The sequence below is a fragment of the Podarcis cretensis genome, assembly GCF_951804945.1.
Source record: "Podarcis cretensis genome assembly, chromosome: 5".
Lineage (NCBI taxonomy): Eukaryota > Metazoa > Chordata > Lepidosauria > Squamata > Lacertidae > Podarcis > Podarcis cretensis.
Genome location: NC_137174.1, coordinates 21,547,226 through 21,574,386, shown reverse-complemented (window position 1 = coordinate 21,574,386; position 27,161 = coordinate 21,547,226). Strand labels below are relative to the sequence as shown.

The 27,161-nt window shown below is 44.0% G+C and overlaps 1 protein-coding gene and 1 long non-coding RNA gene across 5 annotated transcripts in view; one reads left to right on the top strand and one right to left on the bottom strand.

Annotated features, from left to right (window-relative positions):
* SH2D4B (SH2 domain containing 4B) overlaps positions 1–10,851 on the bottom strand; it is a 79,613-nt gene extending 68,762 nt beyond the window's left edge. For 2 of the 4 annotated variants that reach the window (XM_079975715.1, XM_079975720.1), the window contains exon 1: positions 4,190–5,696. In XM_079975715.1, coding sequence (XP_079831841.1) covers positions 4,190–4,376 — 187 coding nt within the window. In that variant the 5' untranslated portion in view covers positions 4,377–5,696. Of the gene's footprint in view, positions 1–4,189; positions 5,697–9,358; positions 9,584–10,625 lie in introns of those variants that run through there. The other 2 variants (XM_079975716.1, XM_079975719.1) reach the window with 2 other exon arrangements.
* On the top strand, positions 4,664–6,073 carry LOC307216000. Its single transcript, XR_013838867.1, has 2 exons — positions 4,664–4,764; positions 5,696–6,073. It is a non-coding gene; the product is annotated as an uncharacterized lncRNA (long non-coding RNA).
* Positions 10,852–27,161: the final 16,310 nt, after the last annotated feature.

Below are 27,161 nucleotides of genomic sequence, written 5' to 3'. Positions count from 1 at the left end.
ACAGAAGGGAATCGTGTGTGAGCTTCAGCCCCTGTGATTGACAGGCCAGATTAAGCCTCTGGATTAACCTAGGGTAGGTACTGTATGAAGGGACGCAGGTGGCGCTGTGGGTTAAAGCCTCAGCGCCTAGGGCTTGCCGATCGAAAGGTCGGCGGTTCGAATCCCTGCGGCGGGGTGCGCTCCCGCTGCTCGGTCCCAGCGCCTGCCAACCTAGCAGTTCGAAAGCACCTCCGGGTGCAAGTAGATAAATAGGGACCGCTTACCAGTGGGAAGGTAAACGGCGTTTCCGTCTGCGGCTCTGGCTCGCCAGAGCAGCGATGTCACGCTGGCCACGTGACCCGGAAGTGTCTCCGGACAGCGCTGGCCCCTGGCCTCTTGAGTGAGATGGGCGCACAACCCCAGAGTCTGTCAAGACTGGCCCGTACGGGCAGGGGTACCTTTACCTTTTTAGGTACTGTATGAACCTCTGGCCACCAGACAAATTTATCCTAATTTGCCCTGTGAGGCCATTTTTGCCAAGCCATGTTCACCTGACCCACAACTTGACATCATGTAATTTCAGGTGTGGGGCTAAGTATAGTTGATTTAATTCACACTGAAATGCAAATGTATGCGTATTAATGAAGGCTTAAAATGGAAAATGGCTAAACATGTATTTCCCAAACTTATGATCTGAGATGAGAGGTATGTGCTGAAGAAACACCACAATATCATAGGGCATAGAGAGACCTGCCTCCTATGGAAAGACCTTTCTATTGAAATTTTGCAGTAAAGTAATGCTTCTCCATTTGAAGTAAGAATCCTCCTTTCAGAGGGCGAGAGAATATATGTGATTAAAAATTTCAGATTCACGTGGTATAATGTACAGGCTAGGGTTGCAATCCCTAGCACACTCAGTTGGAAATATATATCCACCTAAGCATTGTGGGTCCTACTTCTCGCTAAAGAAGCGTCGAATGATGCTTTAAGAAAGCAAGCTATGGAAGCTCCTGGTTCAAGACCCACCTGGGACAAAAACTCATTCTCAGCCTTATTAGAGATCCTTAGCACAATCACAGGGTTCCAAGACCGGGAGCAAGGCAAATACGTGTATCTGAAATGGGTTGAAATCTGGATGCCAGGTGCTGGATAGCTCCATCGGTAGAGCCTGAGACTTAATCACAGGGTTGTGGGTTCGAGCCCCAGGTTGGGCCAAAAGATTTGTGCATTGCAAGGGGTGGACTAGATGACCCTTGTGGTCCCTTCCAACTCTACAATTCTAGGATTGTATGACTCTAGACATAGAGAAGCCCTAGGAGGCAAGTGAGAATCAAAGGGCTTAGCGACATCTCCGTTTGCCCTGCTCCTTTCGCTCGTGGAAACCGGATCTTTAGCGCTGAATCGGAACAAATGGCAATCAGGTTCTCTGCAGCTTGACGCTTGTTCTGATTTAGTGCCAAGGAGCGGGTTTTCCGGAGGGAATCGGCAAAGCCATTTGAACCCATGCTTTCTAGGCATGGGGCAAACAGGAGTGTGCATGAGCCCAAAGTTGTGTCTGGGGTGATTAAGCTACAACAGCTCAAGCTGCGGCCAGAAAACATTGAAAAACGTGCACCAGCCCTGTGACATTCCTAAAACTCTAGGTAATTTGAGGTATTTTAAATTATCTTTCTATTTCCACAGCTCATCCTTGAGGGGTGTACAAAGTTCTCTCCAGACCCCTTTTCACCCTCACAACAAAGGTAAGTTAGTCACCAAGTGAGAGTTACACAGCTTGAGCCAGGGTCTCCGTCTCCCCACTCTGAATCCCAACACTCTAACCACTACAGCACACTGGCTGGCATAGGGCTTTCTGTGGAACACAGGGCTGTGAGACTCCTTCTCACCATGCAAGCTGCAGTGCCAGTTCAAAGTCACCCATGTAAGTTTTTCAGCTTAGCCTACTGGCATAACCTTGGTCTCCATTGTACTCCAACTCAGTTCAGAATTGATCAGGCTGCCTTTGTTCCCATTTAAGGTGAAAAACATTGTCCTTCTCTTTTATGAAGGATGGAAACAACTTTTGCCAGTCACTCTGCCCCAATTCCACCACACACACAAAAAAAAGCTGCAGCTAAAGACATGGGCAAGTCATTTGGAAGGAGCAAAGTGTCATAAAACATTGAGCATAGGTGAGACGCATGCATGCAGAGATAGAAAGACAGTATAAAGTTTCCTGTGATCGTTTTTTCCTCTTTTTCATCATTCTTTGTAAACCAGAAAATTAATTACCCGGAAAACAATTCTGTGCACTAAAAAGCAGAATAGGTTTAATGTATAATTTATATATGGAAATGCAGCTGTCAACACTGTGACAAATTACTATATAAAAATGTTGCAGTTACATTTTTCGGTGTTAGTGTGCATTATGTTCATCTTTTGCACAAGACAATCTTCATCCTCTTAATGTTGTTTTGGCGCACAGAGCTGAGCTGCATTCTGAACCCCCTACTCCCAACAAATGACAGATCAATCAAAGTGAACAGGCTTTTATTTGCACATGGGAGGGAACTGCAAGAATGCAAGAATGCTCTTGAAGGTCTCCCGAAGAGATACCCTTCACACTATATTTAAAAACAGTGGGACTTAGACAAGCGAATCAGAGATTATAAAGTCTTTCAGTCCCAGTGTGAATGGCCCATTTTGGGCACTTCATATGCTGTGCCCGCAAAACACCTCTGACTGACGTGTGTCTATGCTTCTGACCCTAGATGACTATAGCACACAATTATTTCATAGTCTTTGCTTTGTTTACAGGAAAAACTATATAGTTGTTGTTATTGATTTATTATGCAAATACAAAACAAAGTCAAAGCGTACATACATCTGGCAAAAATAAAGACAAGAAAAGAAAAGAAAAACACACACATACCTACATACAAACAAAAACAAAACAGGTACAAAAATAAATACGAAATGAAAATGGAACACATTCAAAGAATATAAACAGTAAAGTAAATAGCTAAGAAAGACATCCCAGGGTGCCATTTCTCTGCTGAGGTACTGGCTTTTCTGGGATGGGTTCCATTTGCAATTATTATTATTAGTAATGCCCCGCCCATCTGGGTGGGTTTCCCCAGCCACTGTGACATACCCTACAACATTTCTCCAATGACAACAGGGACGTCCTATTCCATAATAATAATTTTTTTATTTATACGCCACTCATCAGACTGGGTTGCCCCAGCTACTCTGGGAGGCTTCCAACTTATATAGAAGCAGTAAACATGTTTTATATATATATATATATATTAAAAAACTTCCTCATACAGGGCTGCCCACAGATGTCTTCAAAAGCTTGTATCTCCTTGACTCAGGGGCCGAATAAGTCCATACTGCCCAACATTTCTCCAAGGAAAATAGGGATGCCCTAAGGAAAAGTGGGACATTCAGCATCAAATCAGAAACTGGGACAGCTTCTGTAAATCCAGGACTGTCCCTGGAAAATAGGGACACTTGGAGGGTGTATCGTGAAATAGTGCAGGCATAGGCAAACTTGGCCCTCAAGATGTTTTGAGACTACAATTCCCATCCTCTGACCACTGGTCCTGTTAGCTAGGGATGATGGTAGTCCCAAAACATCTGAAGGGCCGAGTTTGCCTATGCCTGAATTAATGTATAATCATGTCCTCATGAGGCATTCAGAGGACAATTTAGAGAGGGAGGGTATTGCTCACCACCCCACTCTAGCCCATTCATACCCCAGTAGGGGGACTGGTGGTGCCAATAGGCCCTACATTTCTGGTCTGCTAGTTTTACACACTGTTAAGCATTATACAGAAACAATGTGTCTATGGATTAGGAGTGCAAGTCGAAAGGCAAAAATCCCCACGCATAAAGAGAAACAAAGAGTCGTGCTTAATCCATAGAGGAGAAAAAATTCAGAGCTGACTTAATCCCCCTTCATTTCAATGCGACTGAACTGCAACTACCGTATTCTGCACTGGAGCCATTGTGACTCATTGGGCAGAGTTCTAGGCCTGAACTTGGAATGCTTAGGTTCAAGACCAATACACCTGGCAGTTGCCTGGGTGAGGTCTCAGTTTCCATCTTCTGGAGATTTCCTTCACAGGGCAACTGCCAGAGCAGACAATATGAGGAATACACAGACATTGAGACATTCAACTCCCCACAGAAATGACTGGTGATCAGAAAATCTGTCAAATCTTACTCTGCTTGAGTCTCGCTGTCCTTTGCAGCACAGCCGCCTCTCCCTCCTGCGTATCTTCTTCTCTCTCCCTCCATCGCCTGACCTGCTCTTCCCTCATCTTGTAGAAGAGGACATGCTTCTGTTCTTCATTCAGTTCGGCCAGTAGCTCCGGATCGATGTACATATCCCGCAAAATTTGCTGCAGCATGGCAATCCGGTCAAGAAAGCAACGCGTGTGGAGTGGCCAGGTGGAAAAGACAAAATTCAAAACCGAAGGAAAAATACCCTGTCCAGTCCAGCCGACTGAACGCCTTTAGCACTTCCTCAAAAACAACTTGAAATGAAAGTGCTGGCCCTTCCTGAGAGGGATTGGGTTCTCTTTCATGCTCCGATCGCTTTCCGTTAATCGCCACAATAATAATAGCTTGTGTCACCTATCAACAGGTGTCCAATGGGGGGGCAGAGAGAGATGGAACAGGAGATTGGCAGGGCGAAGGCGTACAAACAAGGATGAGCCACTTGGATGGTATTAAAAGGCTCCCCAAAAGGGGAAAGAGGATAACTCCTGACAGCTGCCACTTAAATACCTGGAAACAGTTCAGTATTTTACAAAACTGATCCGATTATGGCACGGTGTCCCATGTTTCTTGCTTCTCATTCCCACGGTGGTGTGTTCCCCTTGATGTAGTCCTGGGGATTTGTGCCTCGGGGTTTATTTTTAAATCTATGCTGTCATGGTGAAAAGTAACAACTACACCGGCGATATCTATGTCATTCCAGCGCCTTTTGGGAACTGATCCCTTCCGATAAAAGGCAACACACGTTTACACATTATCTGTATCGCTGCTTACTCTCCCTGGTCGCTGGAGCACACGCCACCACCTGGCTCTGTCTAGGGTCATGTTTACTTACTGCCAACAGACATGGTGATTCAGCACTAATGGATTAAAAAGTTTTTTAAGGGGTTTTTTCCCTCTCTCAAACTTGCAGAAAGGAATGGAAGAGCAGCCCAAAGCTGTCAGGAGGAAAACTTGCAAGGCAGCTAATTAATATTAATTAAGCCAAAGTCTGGCCTTGGCAGTTCAAGCATACTGCGTTAACCCTCCTGCCATCGGTGTGTTTTCCATTCTGCGGTGGGAAGATAGAGACGAGATTGCTTTTTAAGCAAATGGTGACCTTTTGCTGTTTACTGGCATTTTCCTGCTCTCTGTGAAATACTATTGTTAGCTCCTCGGGGTTTCTATTACAATAATTTATATGCAACTAATCATAGCCCCGTCCAGCCTCTAAGGTCTAAGATGTGTAATAATAGATTTTAAAGCATAATAGACGATGGTAAAATTCTGTTAAAATCCCATTTGAAACAGCTAAATGCATAACAAAACTGCCAACCAGTTGAACTCAGGCCACCAAAAGGCCATGGAGATGTTAATAGACTAACAAGATGCTCAGGCTTCTTTGAATTATTCAGATATTATCAAAATAGTTTTGTAAGACATCTACTCTTTTTTTCCCCTTGCTTTTTAGAAAAGATAACTATTTTTTGGATCATCAGAATGTAAGAGTCCTGCTGGATTAGAGCAAAAGGTCAAGCAGGATGCTAAGGGAAGGCAGTCTCTCTGGAACATCAAGAGAACCATTAATTCAAAAGGTTACATGACCTTAACATTAGCTTTCTGACTTCAGATCTTCATCGGCTGAGAGTCACATCCTTGGCCAACTTGTATCGGATTCCTCTATGCCTGTCTTAGGTGGAGTGACACCTTAACCGCATCATAGCATTTAGACTGGAACAATTCCAGTGCCTCTAAGGAAGGTATCATCATACTCGAGAGAACCGAGTCGTATAAAAAAAGGCTTTTCAAAATAAAACCTAAAAGAACCATTAAAAAACAGCCTGATGAATACCAAGCATGCTGAGTAGCCACAGAAAGTTGGGGATGAGAAGCAAATGGATGTTTTGGAGCCCCTTATAGTTTATACTACCCCGGAGGAGGACTTAGCTGGCTAGCTAGTACCCTGAATAAGAACATTTCTCTTAGAAGGCAAGAATACAACATTTTGTTGCAAGTCTCGGTTGTAATCCAACTTCCATCTACAGTCAAATCCACATCATACATCCAAAGCACATGAATTCCCCCAAAGAATCCTGGGAGCAGTAGTTTACGCTTACAGAGCTGCAATTCCCAGCAATTACAGTTCCCAGGATTTTTGGGTGAAGCTTCGTGCTCTACATGTATGACATGAATGTGACCTAAAAACTTCTGCTCCATTTTCAGCTAAAGAAAACTGCGAAGTGCAGCTATTTCCACCCATAAACTGACCAAAATATCTGCCATAGGCAACACAATACACAGAGCAGTGATATAATAACAAAATGCAAATTCACACAAAAATACAGTGGTACCTCGGGTTACATATGCTTCAGGTTACATACGCTTCGGATTACAGACTCCGCTAACCCAGAAATAGTAGCTCGGGTCAAGAACTTTGCTTCAGGATGAGAACAGAAATCATGTGGCGGTGGCGCGGCGGCAGCGGGAGGCCCCATTAGCTAAAGTGGTGCTTCAGGTTAAGAACAGTTTCAGGTTAAGAACAGACCTCCGGAACGAATTAAGTACGTAACCAGAGGTACCACTGTATTGCATTTTGCTATCACATCACTACCCTTTGTATTACAGTTGCCCTTGGTGAAATATTTTTGTGTGTAACTTTTTGCATAGGCAACATAAGACATTGTGGAAAGAATTTCCCCTCTGTTCTTTGTTCCCCCAACTCGGCATTCATACGCATATATTGCTGCTGGACTTGGAGGTTCCATTTAACTATCATAGCAGGTAGAACTATCCCCCATAATGGAAGGTTTCCAAGCTTCTCGCATATCTTTTTCCCAACGTCAGTGAGAATGATGTAAATCAAACAACTTGTTTGTTTTAAGAGGTGGACATTTACTGATCATGATTCAAGGTAACAGAAAAGGGCAAAATTCTCTAAATGATTATTCTGGTCAAGGTCTTTCTTGTTTCTTTTTGGCAAAAGCTTCCTTGGCAAAACTCAACAGTCAGTTTAAAAAGGTAAAGGTACCCCTGCCCGTACGGGCCAGTCGTGTCGACTCTGGGGTTGTGCGCCCATCTCACTTAAGAGGCCGGGGGCCAGCCCTGTCCGGAGACACTTCCGGGTCACGTGGCCAGCGTGACAAGCTGCATCTGGTGAGCCAGCACCAGCACAGCACACGGAAACGTCGTTTACCTTCCCGCTAGTAAGCGGTCCCTATTTATCTACTTGCACCCGGGGGTACTATCGAACTGCTGAGTTGGCAGGCGCTGGGACCGAGCAACGGGAGCGCACCCCGCCGCGGGGATTTGAACCGCCGACCTGACGATTGGCAAGTCCTAGGCGCTGAGGTTTTACCCACAGCGCCACCCGCGTCCCTCAACAGTCAGTTTACACCACCAAAAACGCTTTGTGTTAATTGTCAGAGCAGTTCAGCATTGGAATGAGTGGCTCACTCTCTGTCAGGTTCACGGGTGTTCATTTGTAATTCTGTCCTATTCCATTTCTGCTTTAATCTGTTATTTTCTTTTTTAAAAAACCAAAAACTCATGAAAATTTATATTTACATTTGCTGACAAAATATACATTTCTAAACAAAATTTCTCTCAAATTACACATTTCTAAAATGGATTTTTCCTAGAATACACATTTTAAGGCATTTTGGTACATTTCCTAGAATCATAGAATTGTAGAACTGGAAGAGACCTGTAATGCAAGAATCTCAACTAAATCATCCATGACAGATGGCCATCCAACTTCTGCTTAAAAACCTCCAAGGAAGGAGACTCCACTACTTCTTGAAGGAGTCCATGCCACTGTCAACAGCTTTTACTGTCAGAAAGTTCTTCCTGGTGTTTAATATCCTATTTTGTAATGCAAAGCCATGGGTCTGGTCCCTACTATCTAGAGAAGAAAACAAGCTTGCTCCATCTCCTATGTGACACCCTTCAGATACTTCAGATATCTCCTCAGTCACCTATTTTCCAGGCTAAACATACCCAGCTCCTTCAACTGTTCCTCATAGGGTTTGGTTTGCAGATCCTTCAGCATCTTGGTCACCCTCCTCTGCACATGTTCCAGCTTCTCAATGTCCTTCTTAAATCATGGAAGCCAGAACTGGACACAGTACTTCAGGTGTGGTCTGACCAAGGCAGAATAGAGCAATACTATTACTTCCCATGTTTGGAACACTAGACTTCTGTAGATGCTTCTAATGCTCACTGGCAACATGAAGACACCCACTGGTGGAGTATTTTCTTCTTTTTATTTGCAAACATACATGCATGCCTATTTCCTTACACCTTGTTCCAGTTTGCTTGTGGGCAGCAAAGTCCCTGTTGGCTCCTCTTGCACATCAACTTCATTGAGTGGAGTGGAATTTGGGGAGACTCACAACAACCTCTCTGCTTGAGACTGGTGATGACTTCCTTGAACAGGGGAGCTCCATGGGTTGTTCCCATTGACAGGAATTGGAGGGGTGTAAAGAGAGAAGGTAAAAGAAAGAAACATCTTCCCTTCTTGCCCCACCCCTCTCCCTTTGATTTTTTTTTTATGGTACATGCTTGTCTGAGATGAATTCAACAGAATGCTTTTATGTTAGTTGTGGTGGTTACAGTAGGGAAGCCTCTGATAGGGATTGGATGAGCTATCCTAATGTCACAGGTTGGAAAAGTAGGCAGAAGTGTATCCAGCTATCATTGCCTGGACAGCTTGATCCTACAGAAAAGCAAGGCAGGAAGAATCAGCAGAAGAAGCAGAGGTATCTAGGGAAAGAGAGTGGTCTGCAAAATTGCAGCAGTCTAGATTCGAAAATCAAAAGGAAGATCTACAGAGCTGATGTCAGGGCAATTGGTTGGGGTAGAATGAATAGGATGGGGCCACCAAACATGGCAGGACTGACCTACCACACAGCAGGAGGGGGCGTCCCTCCAAGACTATTAAATGCAGAGTCTGAAATTAACTAAGCACACACACAACTGGAAAATAATTTCAGAGGAAAGAAGGAAAGCTGAAAGAGAGTGGGGGCAGAAAAGAGACCTGCACAAGCCTAGGGATCTGTAGAAGGGATGAAAGATGAAGCTCACATATTGATTTGAAATAGCCAGCCAAATCTTTGACTTAAAGGTCTCTTGTTACCTGCTGTTTTAATGTTGTCACTCAGCATTTGGTAAACTTGGTGTCTAGGCCTTTGCCTTATAATTCCCCTTTCTTCAAATAAGAGCAGAATTGTTGTTTTCTAGAGCAAAAGTTCAGAATGTATTACTCTTCGCGTGGTTGCTATCACTGCATAGCACATGAAGTTTCATCGGACCAGCTGTTTATATACCACTTTCACAGACAGAAGGCTAAGCTCTTGGGACTCTGTAAATATACAAGAATTACCTATTGAATTCAGGAAATAGTGTACAGGTGCCCTATTTATGTCTATTTATTTATGTCTATTTATGTGAAATGTTAGAGAAGCCTGTATAAATCCTCTAAACTCATTGTGCTTTTGTAATGAATTACTAGTATTATTATTATTAAGCAGATCTTTTGCATATAGGTGAACAACACAACCTTCAAGTTGGACACAGCATAGTTGCATAGCCAAGTGCAGCTGTCTCAAGTGAAAGTTGGTGTAACATAGCAACTGAAGGTATGTGTGTCAGCTCGCTCTTATCAAGCAAGAAGCCACTAGGCAGCCTTAGATAGTAAAGCTTGTAAATGTCATTGGAGAAGATTTATGTTACAGGATCTTCAAGCATAGGGGTGGGGGGTTAGCATCTCCAAGACACAAAATAGCTACCTAGCCAATATATTCTCCAGGTCATCCAAAAGTCAATGGGCCAGATCTAGACTAAGTTAGATGCAACAGGACAACCTAGTTATGACTTGTGCTTTGAAATCCATGGAATCTCAGTGCAACTAAATTAGTCTGGATTCAACCCAATGTATTGGTGACCCTCAGCAGGGACAGCTTGCCCAATGGGGCACAGCCAAAGCACTAGCCACTCAGCAGCAGTGTCACTGCCACTTACTGGGAGAGGAAAGGGGAAGATGGTGGCCAAGTTGGGGTTGCATGGGCAGACTGGTAGGGCCAATCCAGTGCTCCCAATGGGGGGCCCACACAGCTCCATTGTTGCTGCTGTCTCACCCCTCTCCTAAGTGCTAGTGATGTTGCTGCCTGGAGATTATTGATGTGGCTTCACCCCACCGAGCAAGTGGCTTCTGACCCCTCTCTAAAGGTCACCTGGGAGCCATTGTAGAATTGCAGGCAGATTCTCCCTACTGTGAACTTTCAAGTGGTTTATTTGTTGGTGACACAGACTTCTGTAGAGAAGAAGAAGAAGAAGAAGAAGAAGAAGAAGAAGAAGAAGAAGAAGAAGAGGAAGAAGAAGCTTTGAAGATAGCATACTCTGACCTTTGCCTTGAGCCAAGGAATCCTTGGAAGTCTCCTCCTGCCATCCGGCTTACAAATATCATGGCAAATGAGAGATCAACCTGGCCCCATTCATTGGGAGGAGCTGTCTTGATTCCAAGAGCCCCCCTCCTTGACCTTCCAAGAACACTTGACTCCAACTGCCAGTTGAACACCTCTGGAACAGCACCAACTGCTATTAAAGCCACCAACTGCTCTTCAAGCAAGAACATCACAAGGGAAATTGAGCCTGGATGCAACTGGACATTAACTCCCACGTAACTCACCATTTTGTTCTGCCCTTGAAGGACTGACCACTCTCCTCTACCTCTTCTCTTCCTTTGTGTCTCTTTATATAACCCTTCTGGCAGTACCCTTCTCTCTTTCAATTGATGAGAGTCATTTTGAGAGGCTGTCATTGTCTGAAAAGTAGGATAAAAATATAGCATTATTTTTTTATTTGCTTTTCATAACAAGCCCATGAAGAAGAACACCTCAATTCCCATTTTACAGATGAGCACAACTGATGCTTAGGGGAAATAACTTATACAAGATGACACTTCTAGACATTGGGTCAATGCCCTAACCAATTGATTGTGCTGACTTTTATCACAACTCCTTACTTGGCAAGGTACTTGAGTTGCCAATGTAGTTTTATCCTCACATCTCCAGATCATTCACCCAGCAAAAGGTTAGTATCTCATGTTCAGTTGCCTTTAACCTTGAGATATAGATAGACCGACAGACAGACAGATGTATTCTATTTCCTTCCCATTGCTTTGAAAATTGTATGGGGGGCGTTTCTGGGGTCCATAGCTTTCATCAGATTTTCAAAGGTTCCTGTGAGCCAATAAAAGGTTAAGAAACACTGCTTTCACTGGTAATCTACCTTATTCGCTCACCTTGATTTTATATTTTCACATAACTTCCTTTCTCTAAACTAAACAGCTCTCTGGCTAAAACGCAAGAATGCTGAAGCAGCACAAAAAGAATTTTATTCAGAGTTTATGACATAGCCAAAGCCCACCTCGGCTGTGACATTTATATAAAAACAGTCAGGTACTGCATATGTGGAAAGGAAGATGGAGGGGAGACCTTCTTAAATAGAGAGGATGTTAGGCTGGAAGAAATAAAAATCTTAATCCTAGACCAAGTACATGACATATACATGATCATGACATTTCATTCTGGATTAATTGGCCTGGAATTACTACCACTACTGTATTTACAATTAGTAATCTGTATTAAAATTGTAACCCACATAGTGTAGTATTTTGCCATTTTAGGGAATTAGGCAGTTATCCTAGCTATGGTACTGAATTTTCAGAATTCAGGATTTTCAGAGGTTTTCCTTCTTAAGGCTTGCTCTTTCTGCAGATGGTGGGTGGGTGGGCTGAAACCTTTGTCAAACCTTCTAAAATTGTCAATGTTTGAATTGATACCTCTTGGTGTCATTTTTAGGCAACAGTTCTCATTAGGTTCTATGTTTATCATGGGGTGTACAAGTCACTCAGGTACTAGATACCAGATGGATGTCATTATGTTATCACACTGACATATCCTGTTCTGACAGGGGTGAATCACATGCCAATGGGAAGCCTGCAAACAGGAAATCACTGAGGATGAGTAAATATTTTTTTTAAAAAAAAATCACATGGTAGAACCAATCACATATCATACAGAAAGGGTGGTGTCATCACAATACTGACTAAAGCAGGCATAAGCAAACTCGGCCCTCCAGATGTTTTGGGATTACAATTCCCATCATCCCTAGCTAACAGGACCTGTGGTCAGGGATGATGGGAAATGTAGTCTCAAAACATCTGGAGGGCTGAGTTTGCCTATGCCTGGACTATAGGGTAATTCAATTCAAATATTTACTGACAGTGAGCAACTATTCTAACCAGAATTCTGAGAAACAAAAATGAACAGAGAAGTGGGTGAGTAGTTCTGACTTAACTAGTGCTAATTATGCCAGTTTGGTCTCAGTTTGGTTTAAATTCTGCACCCTACATCAGGGGTAGGGAAATGGCCTTCAAGAATTTCTAGAGTGGCCCACCAGCCCTCTACCCAATTTATCAGTGCCATCAGTTGCAGTATCAGCAACAGCAATTGTAAAACACCCTTGGATGAAGCAGTGGTATATAGATTTAATAAATAAAATAACATGGGTGGTGAGGAATGTACCTGAGAACTTTTGATTTAAACAAGAAAACTCTATTTAAATAGATGCACTCAATTTATATAAATAGTGTAGTCCAAAGAAAAATACTCCACAGTGTATATTTTGGATTTCTACCATCTTTATGTAGCTTCCAAGCCACCGCTAACCTTGAGGAGGTATGTACTTCTAAATGCATCACTATTTGAAACAATAAAATGCTCTGAGCAATTTTTCTCAGTGCTCTCTCTAGCAAAGAATTACCCACCTACCAGATAAACAGATTGGCTTTAGAAAGCCAGGTGGGCAAAGTGGTATCAGCAGTGCTGGTGTATATAGAGTGGCATTCAACTCAGTTTTACTCAGTGTAAACCCCTTGAAATTAATGGACTTAATGTAGCCATGGCCATTAATTTCAATGGGTCCACTTTGCATAAAACTGAGTTGAGTACCCCCTTCAGAAAGGTTCGCCGTGGAGGGGTGCCATCATTGCAGCCCTTGGAACATGACAGCCATTGCTGCCTACCTGCCATTACCAGGTAAGGAAAGGGGCACCAAGGTGGGAGGCCCACCTGAGAACCTACTCACACCCAGAAACAGACCTGTTCTGGTAAAATAATAGGTCCCATGATCCTCTGCATTTCACAGGGGTTCCTTAACAGACAAGGTAGAAAGGGTTCCTTGCAGGTAGAAACAGGTGGGTGGTGAATAAACCCTAATGCACAGCTAGGTTCAGATGGGGTGGGGTGTCTGATCACTACAGCACAAGAATCTAGTGGATTCTGGTTCCTAGGCTTTTCTACCACGGCCAAAAAGCTGTTGCATACACTTCAGTATAAAGCTTCACATCTCTCTCAAGTATACTAATTGCCCAGGCTGAAGTGGCAATACAGATGTAGAGCATCATCGAAAAGGGCGCCCAGATTTTCCCCACAAAGGGCTTCCAACACGTGGCCAGGAAAAAAGCAAGCAAAATGTAAAACAGAAATGGGCTCTCATAAAAAGCACACTCTGAATATGTAAATGCAGCAATGAAACTGCTAGCACATTTGCAAAGCAAAGCAGGGTCTGGTACGGTTTCAAATTGTATGGGAAACCTCATGTTGAGATACCTGCAATTCAGGGGGCTGGACTGGATGACCCTCGCGATCCCTTCCAACTCTACAATGCTATGATGCCATGAGAAAGGGAGGGAAAACACAAGCTTTTAACTAATTAAATTTCAAAGTATAAGCATGAGTCAACCGGCTAGCTAAAGCGTGTTAAGGAATAACAAAAGTCATATTATCTCTTGATTATGCACCCATAAATACTGTTTGCATGTGGCACATTAGAGGTGCACAGCATTTATTATTTTGTGAACCTTGGAAACATAATGGTTGTGTCACCGTAGACCATGGAATCTGGGATCAAGCAGTGGGAGAAGCAAACTGACAGCCTGAGAAGCGGGTGAGGGCGATAATGTTTTATTTGTGGCTTTCTTCCCACGCAGAGAAGCATCAATGAGAAAAGGAAATGCAAGGGAACACTCACCCAAACAAATCTTCCCTGCCTCCGATCTACCCAAACGCTACTGTCAATTCTTAAAAACCTGTTTTTTCCCCACCCTGCTTTAATTATGGATGGTTTATTTGTCTCCTTTCATTTTCTATTTCATTTCCCCTTTCAAAGGACATAGTTAAGTCTATGGTGCCCTCTCATGGCCAGCCTACATGGTGCTTTCAAATAGGGGGAAGGGAGAGTCTTGCTAACTAACGTTCCACTTATCTGCTGTAAACTGCCTTGGGAAGTGTGATTGCATACCCTCCAACACCTTGAAGACAAAATCCAGGATGCCAACTTTCTGGGCACCATCTTCCCATTTTTATCATGAGAGCACGGCAGCCATCTTGGTTGCCATGATCTTGTGCAGTTATGTGCTGTGGTCTCTCTCCTCCCCCCCCCCAAAAAAAAGTGTTTTTCCAGGCACAGTGCCAAAAAACACATTTTGGGTATGCCATGCAGGATCGCAACCCGAAAAACACTTTTTATGGGGGAAAGCACACCACAAAATCATGTGAGATCAGGGCAACTAAAACGGCTGCCATTCTTTCACGATAAAAAATGGAATGTCCTGGTTTTTCCTGGAACATTTGCAGGGTACTGTGAAAGGATGAGTGTCAATATTGTAAGTGAACTAATGTACAGCAATATTCCCAATTACAATCCCACAATGTAAGCCAAAGCGAGTGGCACCTTCCTGATGTAGGGGTTCACCTACTAGAAATATACTACGTATGTTTTCTGAGGCATAAGTTCATAGGGGTTCTACTGGACTTGCTCCCTACTGAGTGCACTTAAGATTGCAGTGCCTTCAAATCCACAATAATTTGGTATGGTTAAAGTTATCTGGCTGTATGGATGAAATTTATTACGGTCCTAGACCAGGTTCACATACCATACTAAGCAAACATAAACCACAATAGAATTAAGTTTGAATTAACAATCAAATATGACAATAAACAATATTAATATGACAGCCATTAGAAATGTGGTTTAGGTCTTGGTCTCTAAAGTATTATCTAGAATTTGCATCTGAGGCCTTAGTCTTTGTAAAAGCACAGCTTGTTCCCTGAGTTTTATCTGGTTGTGGTGGAAAACAGCTCCTTCCTCTTGGCATTTTTTTTAAAATCAGCCATATATATGCTGTATATAATTTTGGGATTTCTTGGTGTATCAGCACAAAAACAGAAGTGGAAATAAAATCTCTGACTGTCACGTGAGCTTGGAATGGTCAGAGCAGCAGTGGGAGCAGCAGTACTCAGTTTTACAGATGGAAAGGAATTGGAGGGATGAAAGGAAGGCAGTTCACACCCAGGGAAGATATTGGCATGGCATGAGTGGCAAGTGTGATTGCCATGTTATTTTGGAGCAAACGCCAGAGATGCTGTGCTGCATTCCTGAATAATTAAACCCAGGAGGAGTGACTCTACATCTGGGAACTGGGAAGGGAGAAGAAGCCATCAGGCTCAGTTTTGTCACTAGCTGCTGATATAATGGAGGTGGGGGAGACACTACAGCATCGTGCCTGTGTGAGATACAGCTCTGGCACCAAACAGAGCCCACTTCCATGGCTGGTTGTCTGCCAAGGTCAGGGTTTGGGGCTGAACACCTTGAATGGGAAATCAGACTACTTTAGTGTGCTGGTCCCGGGGGCTAACCGAGAGGTGAGGTCCGAGTCCAGTCCGAGGTCGATGGTGCAGTATGAAGTCTGTCTGTCAAAGCTGAAGCCGGGTCCAAGGCAGGGAGTCAGGTGAGGTCAGGAACTCTGGCAGAAGAGCAGAACAGGGTGCAGGCAGGAACAGGCTACCAACAATGTTGCGTCCGCAACCTGGGACTGGGGCTGACTGGCTTTTATCTGCCCCGAGGCATAGGGCAGTCCCGGTCCACAGGTGACTCGCCTCTCCTGGCCTGGAGGAGAGCACTCCTCCTGCGGGGACTTAGTTCCCTCTGCCTCTCTGCCCTGAGCCTCTGCAGCTCAGGAGAGGCTGGAGGGTTACCAGACCCAGAGGCAACCTCCTCTTCCCCTGACGGGGCCGAGAGTGGAGCACCTGCAGGCAATGGGTCCTCCATCACCTCAGGAGCCAGAGCAGACTCAGCTGGTGCCTGCACCTGAGGATCCAGCACAGGTGAGGACCCTTCAGGCTCAGGCCCCAGCCCCGGCTCAGCTGGTTCTGGAGGCAGGGACTCCTGTGCAGGCTGGGATTCCTCAGTTTCAGCCTCTGAGTCCGAATCCCAGGCCATCACATTTAGCCTCAATGAACAGGAGAAAAGTGCAAGCCAACATCCCAAAAAGCATCTCCCTGCATCACATGAGCTGCCCTCAACAAATGGCTGAAGTATTCTTTAGTGACAGAATCGAGGCAACTCATTTTCTTTGTCGAAGACAGAAGGGTATGCTCTCCTCAATGGCAATGAAGAAAATGAAAGCAGGAGGAAGAGAGTTCCTCCCTCACAGTGCCTGGGCTAGGAGGATGCCCAGAACCACATTCCGATTTCTGGTGGTCAGTTGGTCAGTCATTAGGAAGAGCTATTGCTTTGAGATTCTCTTTGGCCAAGTGGAAGGTGCCATCACACCTGGGGAAGGCAACGTACTGTCACGTGTGATCAGGGAAGCTCAGCTGTTAAAAAGTCCTAGGCGAAAGGACTGCATAGCAGGACATGAACATGGCAGTGCAAAGAAGAAAGGCAGGACAAGCAGTGGAGGAAGGTATCATCAACCGGATCACCTCATGGACCACTCCTCTCACCAGGCGTACCTGTGCCTCTTTTTCAGACCACACTAGACAGGCTGGCATTATTGAATGAAGCACATACAACATCTATACACAAGGGAGGTGAGGGCTCCCGGTGGCACAATAGAATTTGGGCCTATTATTATGTTTATTATTTATTGAATTTATATACCACCGCATACCCAGAGGTATAGAATGATTAAACATTCTACTGACATTCTTCAGTTGTTGTAGCTTTCAGCCAATGCAGGATGGGCAACTCTGGAGCTAGCGAATGCAATATACAGCTAGCAGTGATTTCAGGGCAGGACTTCAGGGCAAAAATCCAGTGCCCCATTCAGCAGAATGAAGAAGGCCCTCCATATGCGGCAAGGCTGGCTTACCCCATGTGGAAGCAAAACATATTAACTTCTAACGAGGGGACTCCTCATAAGACCATTAAGTCTAGGCTGAGTCTAAAATTACCTAACTGCACTACTGTGCACAGCGGGTAATGAGCCTTCACCAGTACATACAGAGATTCCTTGGGAAATGTGTTTTTATTTTTGATCCTGGAACAGAACAGAACTCGATGAAAATGTGAGACAATGAGCTCTTAACATTATATATATGTGGCTATGATGGACCTAAATTATCGTTGGTAGATGTGATACACTGTCTTTTGTTAGATTTGTCTGTGTTTACGGTTTTTATATTCTGGTTTTGTTTTTGAGTTGGGGACATGGGAAGGCATTCAGGCACTGATCCTTGGCGTGAGTTAGAGGAACTACAAGCATGCAACAACATCCCTGGCTTTGTCTACGAAGTGTTTGAGGGCATGCCATTTATTTTCAGCATGAGAGTTCGTTCTCCAACATAGCGTTTTCTACTGATCCATTTGATCTCGCCTCTATTTGGCTGCAAGAAATCAAGTCTATCCGCCACTCTGAGACCAACTCCGCAAGAAAGCCTCTGTCAGCATGGTTACAGTTCTATAAATGTTAAACTAGCATTGTGGGATGTACCTACAGCACTGCGCCTCCCACCACCCAAGACGAATGTTTTAAAGGGCATTGTGGTTTCATCTTCCAGGCTGACACCTGAGCCACACGGAACACTTTTTCAGTTTGTCTATTTGTGTCCCTTGGTGCCCTTGTAGTACATATGATTACTTTTGAGTCTGGCAAAGGCCTGCATAGTTCAGCAGAATTTCTTAAAGCTTTGACAAGCTGGTCAGAGAGGGCATGACTCCAATTTTTGTTTCAATTGGTGGATGGTGTTTGAAAATCTGACCCGCATTTACAAAGGGCGGAGGCTAATACAACTGGGCGAACTTTCCTAACTGTAGTTTATCCAGTTCCAGTAATTTTCTCTTTTTCTATAGCAAGATAGATGGGCTCCACTTTCATTTTATATATTAGACATGCTTCGCTATTAGGCTTATTCATTGTTGTTCAATGGGTTTATCTTTCAGGTAGTTTGGAATGCATGTTTCTTTTTTCTGTAATAAAGCAACTTCTTAAGGACTACTTGGGCTGCATCCAAGAGATTGCACATGGGCAGTTGTTTTGTGGGGTTTGCAGGGGAGCACTAGGGGAGCACTAGGGGAAAGCAGACTCCCATGTTACTTTGCAGACTTCTTTGTGAAACCTTTGTAAGGGTTCAAAAACTGCTGCACATTTCAAAAGCATTTGTACACCCCTACATTCACAGAGCTAGAAGGGCAGCCCTCTGGGATGCTTCCATGATCTGGTAACCATGTTGCACTAAAGAACTTGGCTAAACAATAAGTAGGTTTTTCCCCCAGACACTACGCAACATAGCTGCTCACGTGGTAGACAACTGCAGTAATGCCACACATTTTTGTATCATGCTGAATAGAAGAAATTGGTGGGGGGGAGTAGTAATACCTTTATTTTTGTAAGCACATATTAAATTCCCAGACACAATTTCACTGCTCAATTTTGAAGTAAATTTTGCACTCGACCTTTGAATTTGTTCCGAATGTGACATTTTACTTCAAAATCCATCATGCAAATAAAGCCATATGATGTAAGATAATAAACAACATTGCATGGTGAATATCAAATATAGTCAAAACACTAAATACTAAATGCATGCCAGCTTTCCATTACTACCAAAATGAAGTAGCATATCAGCAACACTGAGCTGTGGGAGAGTGAGTTTTGGGATAAGAACAAGTTGTAAAACATCTGTGAAACATCTGTGAAAGAGGACTAGAGCTCTATATTTTCTCCTGAACATGGAATGCCTTGGAATTTTTTTCTCTAGTCATGTTTTGATTTCCTTGTTCCCTCTATCACAGTCTAGTCCAAAAAATGGAATCAAAGCAAAACTATTAACATAAAATTAGGCTCAATTACTAGTAGCTCTGATTAAATTCACTCCTCCCCCACCATCCTACCTCCCTAATGCTAAGTGGTCTAGTTTCTATTAACAGCTCTGCAAAATAGTGATCTTTTGTCGCAGTCTTGTGTTGAGCAATGAGTGAGCTCAGGGGAGAGGGAGGCCAGCCAATCGACAGTCTCAGACATGGGCAGAGGGGGCAGCTGCCCTCCCCCCCAAAAATCAAGTAAATAAATAAAAATACTTAAATGTAACTGACCATTTGCGTCACAGATAACTTGGTTCTGCCACCCTAAAATAAATCCTGGCTATGTCCATGCTTTCAGAGGTGCACTTGCCTGTAGGCAGAATTCGTATTCAAAGTCAGGTCCAGTCCTAGGGTCAAGCAACCAACAATTCACATGGTCAGAGGGTCCAGGGAATCCGATTATCAAAGGTCAAGAGGAGCAAGAAACAGCAAAGTTGTGCCAGAAACAACAAGTGTTGTTTCCAGCATCTGACTGAGGCTGGAAACCCTGCTTAAGAAGCTAGTTGGTTCTCATCAGCACCTTCTCCTCTGAATCCTTGAAGGCTGATCAGCTGCAGATGGAGTCACTCCACCTTCTCCCCACTCAGGCTGCTGTTCAGTAGACAAAGTTGACTCCTGGCCCATGGCATATTCCCTCTGTCCTTCATCCATTCCCAGCATCATGAAAGGTATTCTGCTAATTTCTAGGATACTGTCTGAGATGTCTCCAAATCTGTCCATCTCATCTTCCTCCTTCACTAGTGGCGGGGGGAGAGAATGACTTCTGCAACAGAAAAAGAGAGGTGGGGGAGGTATTAAGATTGTGTTTGGAGAACTGATGGCCTCTCAACCTGGGTGGAAAAGAGACACCCTTCTTCAAATGCTATGTCCCCCTTGTAAAGGAAAAGGCTTGCTCAGCACATAGTTAAAATGAGTTGTGATTTCCTTATACAGTGGTACCTCATGTTACATACTCTTCAGATTACATACGCTTTGGGTTACAGACTTCGCTAACCCATAAATATTGCTTCAGGTTAAGAACTTTGCTTCAGGATAAGAACAGAAATCGTGCTCCGGAGGCATGGCAGCAGCAGGAGGCCCCATTAGCTAAAGTAGTGCTTCAGGTTAAGAACAGTTTCAGGTTAAGTACTTAACCCGAGGTACCACTGTTTTCCTCTGTCCTCCTGTTGGCAGGCTTGGGAATTCTGACATCACAATGGTAACCTGGGCGATACTGCATACAGTGGTACCTCGGGTTACAGATGCTTCAGGTTACAGATGCTTCAGGTTACAGACTCAGCTAAGCCAGAAATAGTACCTCAGGTTAAGAACTTTGCTTCAGGATGAGAACAGAAATTGTGCCGCCGCAGCACGGTGGCAGCAGGAAGCCCCATTAGCTAAAGTGGTGCTTCAGGTTAAGAACAGTTTCAGGTTAAGAACATACCTCCAGAACGAATTAAGTTCTTAACCTGAGGTACCACTGTAGTTCAAACATTTCCACCATGGAGCAAATATCCCATTAATGAATTGGGGAAATTTCCTTCATTGGGTGTGGAGATACTGTATAGCTGTTCCATCTGCCTCTAAACGCAGCAAAATATGTTATGCCCGCAATAATTTTTTTAGTGCCCTCTCCAGCACCATTTAGCAACATTATGTATAATGCATTGGTTGTGTTGCGTTGGCCTCACATCGTGTTAGGAGGCTGAATTGATTGCTTGTGTGATTAGAGGCCACCATAGGAGAAGAAGTTAATCAACATGACCTAGTAGCTTTATGGAAGACATTGACTGAATTAGTCATGTCCCCAGCTACATTTCTGGGAGTCAGATTTTCTTCGCCTAAGCTACCACAGCCTCATCCTTGCCAATGAAAAGACCTAGTTATGAGTGGAGTAGGCAGATCTTCATCAAACCCTTGCTCTTGAAGAGTAAATTCTTTTAAGGTTGAAATAGGGACAATGTCTCTGAAAGTAACACTCTTTGCCCTTATTTCCTATAATACCCTTGCCTCAAGCTATTTTCTCCTCCAATTCAGTCACCCTCAATCATCCCAAAGTCAGGGCTGTGTACATAATAATTCAGTGACATGGTTATTTCAGCAGCTCCTATTTCAATTTTAAAGTTTCTAGTCCTTAGGCTAGAAATATACTTGGAAGTGGGTATGGCACAAGTAGCTAACTTGTGAGCCATATTGAGGTCTCCAAGTGATAGCTGGTGGCCTCTACATCCGTCTGCCCTCCCCTCCTATATATATATATATATATATATATATATATAGCTGCATATTGCCAGCAGGTGGTACTGCTGTGACCCCTACTGTTACAGAAAAGTCCCCACTAATATGATAAGCAGAGGGCGGCCATGGGATGCTCATATTATATAGCCCATAGGTACTAGCCACCCTCATTTGTGTGAACTGCTTAAAAGATTATTATATTAAGCAGTATACATTTTTTTAAAATAGTTATTCTGCACAAGCCCCATTGAAATGAATGAGGTTCATGTGCCCCAATAGACCCATATGTGCACACCGCTAATCTTATTCTTTCATTTGCCTCAGCTGCCTCATCACGCACCTTTATTTATTTTATGTGTTTATATGAGCATCTATAGACAGCTTATTTGTAAAAGTGTCCAACACAAAAACCATCACAAAAACTGCACTAAACAGCATGTGGGATTTCTTCATTATATGGTGTTGACCACAGGAAAAAGTAACAAATGTTCCATTGAAAACAGCACGATTCAATAGAAAAATCTATTTATGTTACTACCAGATCTGCCTCTCCTCGTGACATCACAATTGGTTGCTCGGGATATGAATTGTGCAAGCTCCATCATAAGTCCCTGGAGTAACTGAAACCTACCCAGGGCTTGATATTCCAGCCGACTAAAGTGTTGCTATAGCATTTGTATATATCCGCTCTAACCTAATATAACAAGCCCCCGCCAAAGCAAGGCAGGCTGCTTTCAAACAAAGATGTCACCAAACACAGTTGCCAGCACTTAAAGGCAAATAACTGCCAAGGGGGATGGAGATAATACAATAGTCTTGGGCTGGTAATATTATGTAGTTTTTATTTTAGTCTCATAAAATGATAAGACTTGTCATCGTAATATCAGTTATAGGAATGGAAACAAAGCAGTTTACGGTCCCCCTTTACGATTCATCAGATTTGCTTGCAGATTAGTCAGCATCAGCAAATTCTTTTTTTTCCCTTCTCCTTCTGTCACAGTCAGAGAATAGAATAACATGTGCTACGGAATACAGGTCAGCTCTCCTCATACGGAGCTCGGAGCATTCTTTGTTATTTTGCAACACCAACAAGAATCTGAGCAACCAAGTCATTAGGAATAGAATGGATTTGACACAGACTTCAGGTGCAATCCTCACCCTAGATATGTCAAGATGGACAAGTTGGGATGGGATGGATCTCTGGCTTAGCTGGTAGGTTCCCATCTCAGCTGGGCTATGCTGGCGTAATCCCCCAGCCCCATTTCAGCTGAAGATACGCTGGCATAACTCCCCTATCCTGGCTCAGCTTGAAGGAGGTGAGGACAGGTGACCCCACCTAGGCCCGAAGTCACACACCCCCAACCAGGCCTCAAAACTGTCCAAAATTCCTTTCTCTCTTCTAAAAATCCACAGCTAAAGTTTTCCTCACAAGATGCTGTTGTATAGGCAAACCGTTACTTTTATCAGTACGTGAAGGCTTCAAAAGCTAATGAATAGACTGCGTCAGAGCAAGCCTGAGAACTGACTCTTATCTCACTCTAGTTGCAACACATCTTGGACACGCTGAACCGCAAGGCTCCTCGACCCCCTTGGCTTCTCATCCCCTCCTGGGAAGGACACCAAGAGTCCAAAAGAGTCCCAAGACAGGAGCTTTCTGTTCATGCTCAGGAAACTCATCCTGGGGCAGGACTCTTGAGGAGAAGGAGAAAGGGGAGGGAACTGAAGGGGAATATATGCTCTGTGCAAATGGCTGTGAACTCGTGCTTCTTTTGTGAATCACACTTGCTCCTTCTACCAGCCCGGATGGTAGAAATAAAGCTTTTTCTCTGAAACTATTCCTTGAGTGTCTGTTGACTCCTATTTTCCCTGTCCCGGGCGCTAAGCTCTTCTCACCTGAGGCTAAAAAGGCTACAAACTAAGGCCCAGCCAGCTAGGCTGAGCTTGACAAAATTTACGCCAGTGTCAGCGGTTCGAATCCCCGCGGCGGGGTGAGCTCCCGTCTTTCGGTCCCAGCTCCTGCCCACCTAGCAGTTTGAAAGCACGTCAAAGTGTAAGTAGATCAATAGGTACCGCTTTATAGTGGGAAGGTAAACAGCGTTTCCGTGTGCGGCACTGGTGCTGGCTCGCCAGTGCAGCTTCGTCACGCTGGCCACGTGACCCGGAAGTGTCTTCGGACAGCGCTAGCTCACGGCCTATAGAGCAAGATGAGCACGCAACCCTAGAGTCGGACACGACTGGCCCGTATGGGCAGGGGTATCTTTACCTTGACCTAAGCTGTGAAAGATGGGTGCTTCAGGGGAGTGGCTGGAGCAAGACCAGGCGGGGGGGGGGCTTACCGTGTTGCAGGGCTGGAAGTATTTTGGCATCTGAGGCATACCACAAAAAATCCACACACACACCCGCCAGCCAGGGAAGGAAGGCTAGATGAAGATCTACATCAGGAACTAAGGGTGCCAGCTGGGGGGGGGGGCTAAGGGACCTTGTCCCCCCAAAAAAAAAAAATTCAATGACAGGGCCAGGCCTCCTCAATATCCTGCTGCAACAAGCCGGTGTAACCTGTTATGTACATCAAGAATAAGGGGGGAGGGAGAAACCAGCAACACCTCCTATTCGCCAAGAGGCCACTGTAGAGGTGGCATGGGGTGGGCAGATCTGGTCTCCAAGGAGTGTGCCACAGCTGTTGCTTGGAGGTAATGCTTGGAGGCTGGATCTGCTGCCCTTGTGAATCCTGCCGCCTGAGGTGTCCACTTCATCTTGCCTCATGTGTGGGCCGGCCCTGCTCTGTTAGATCCAAACTAAGTTCCGCTTGGTCATGTGACCTGGCAACGCAGTGTAAGGTATGCTGGCCCACATAGTGGTGTATGCAAATGTCTGTTTTATAGGCTGGCTGTAGCTCCACTCCTGAACAGAGTTTGGATCTGTCATATTTTACACCGTCTTAAGCTGCACCAGCATAATTAATTCTGTTTTACCAAATTTAGGACAGCTCCCTTAGTGATACGTAGAGCAGACCATCTCTCTGGGTTGTGTCATTCGAGACTACAGTTGTGGTTTGAATGCCCCCCACAAGCATACAGAATTAGGATGTCAGGGAGAAGGTTCATAGCTAACTTTGCAGCGTGATCATCCATATGCAGAACGGCTTTGTCACAACTGTGATACACAATCTTTGTGAATAGCAGAGGAAAGACAATACCACAAGTGATCTCTATTTGAAGAGGAAAAGCGTTGTAGGAAGAAATGTAGGTGGGGTGTGTTTTTTCCCCCTCTCCAAAAATGTAATTAATAGATTACATACCGGACACCTAATCGTGAGAAAGAATCTTTGGAGAGACATAGTAATAAATTGAATCTGACATCCAGAGTGCCAAACCCGACTCTGAAGAACCTGATAGAGATAAATGGGGACCAATAGAAACAGACATCTGCGCTGCCACTTCCCCCTTGAGCTATAAGTGGGCTAATTGCCAAGAAGCAGAATTTATCTTATTTTTTTCTGATAATGCTTGCTGCTACACTCAGATGCATTCGGGAATAGAATTCAGCAAAGGTCCCTGCAGTGCCTTGCTCCAGAATGACCGCTCCCTGCTTAAAACGGGGGGGCACCCTTTGCATGGACGCGCGCAGGCCTAGATCTGGAGCGGCCCCATCAGCATAGGCTTGGCTTGCCTTCCCTCAGGTGGGATACCTGGAGGTCTCTGCCTACCTCAGTCAGTTGTCCAATCCCACCTGGGGGAAGCGTTGCCAAGGAGACCAGGCCAGGTATGGGAGGGATTAGCTGCCCACACTCTTAACCCTTTCAGTCCTCATCCCCAACCAAAACAAAGCCTAAATACATTTGACTGCATTTACTCATGTACATTCCTTGTTTCCCTATCAACCTTCAGTCACTAGTCCTCATCCACATGTATTATACTTTTCAAGTACACAGGATAAACAAGCGTTTTGGGGTCTTTAACTCAAGAGTCACAGTACAGTGGTACCTCGGGTTACATACGCTTCAGGTTACAGACTCCGCTAACCCAGAAATAGTACCTCAGGTTAAGAACTTTGCTTCAGTATGAGAACAGAAATCGTGCTCCGGCAGCACGGCAGCAGCGGGAGGCCCCATTAGCTAAAGTGGTGTTTCAGGTTAAGAACAGTTTCAGGTTAAGAACCAACCTCCGGAAGGAATTAAGTACTTAACCCGAGGTACCACGGTATATACTGTAAATATAAGTATTTTGCCTGCATAGTTTTTACTGCTGTCATTGCTGTGAGCCAAGGCAAGAGTAAGTAAATCATATTTTAAAACTTACTTTACAAGGTGCCTGATGCTTTCTTCTCTTTTCATAATTATCCAAATCCATAGTATTTTACAATTAATTCTTACTCTAGTCCTAGGCCCATTTGGTACTTTCAAATAATTTCTACTTGTCGTATGTTACAATGTTTAGCTAAATAGTCTTTAAATTTCTTCCACTCTTCTTGGTATTCCTCTTCTTTCTGATCGCGGATGCTTCCAGTCAGGTTGGCTAGCTCAAAAAGTGTAACATCTTCATCTGCCATTCTTCTACTGCTGGTATTTCTTGTGATTTCCAATTTTTGGCCAATAAAAGTCTTGCCGCTGTAGTGGCATACAAAAACAATCTAACATCTTTTTGGGGCAATTCCAATCCTATAATTCCAAGCAGAAAGGCTTCTGGTTTCTTAATAAATGTATTTTTCAACATTTTTTTCAACTCATTATGCTTATAATTTTTGTTGGGTGGGATTTTTAAACTCAGTTCAACCCACACACATGGGTACATGGAGGGATAAAGTGCAATTAATATATCCTCTCCTACCTACTAAATCCCATCCTTCACAGTGGAGGGTTCTAATCCTTAAGTGATGCTAATGAGTGGTTCTGTGACTACCAGTAGGGCAGTTCCTTATTACTCTGATGTGTCTTGGATAGTTTGATTAGCTTACAGTTCAGGCAGGCAGGGAGACATTTGCATTTTCAAGGGAACTCAAGCACTAATGCATAGTCAGTGTGAGGTCTTCCTATTGATTTACAAAGTTAGAGGTCAGCCAGCATGCACAGCAACTTTCTTGCCTCATATACATAAAGTTCTTACTTTGCATACTTTCCCAGCAAACTCGAGCTTTCACAGTCAAGGTGCTAAAGAAATGACTAAAACAACAGCAAGGTCAGTTTCTTGGCAACAACACCATCTATAACATGCAGATCTAACACAAGCCTACCTTACAGAGTAATAACAAGTATTATTGGGATTATGTGTAAATAATGTAAAATGTGATATAATATTTCTTGCCTTTACAGTGGTACCTTTGTTCTCAAACTTAACCTGTTCTGGAAGTCCGTTCCAAAACCAAAGTGTTCCAAAACCAAGACGCACTTTCCCCTAGAAAGTAATGCAAAACGGATTAATCCATTTCAGACTTTTAACAACAACCCCTAAAACAGCAATTTAACATGAATTTTGCTATCTAACGAGGCCATTGATCCATAAAACGAAAGCAATAAT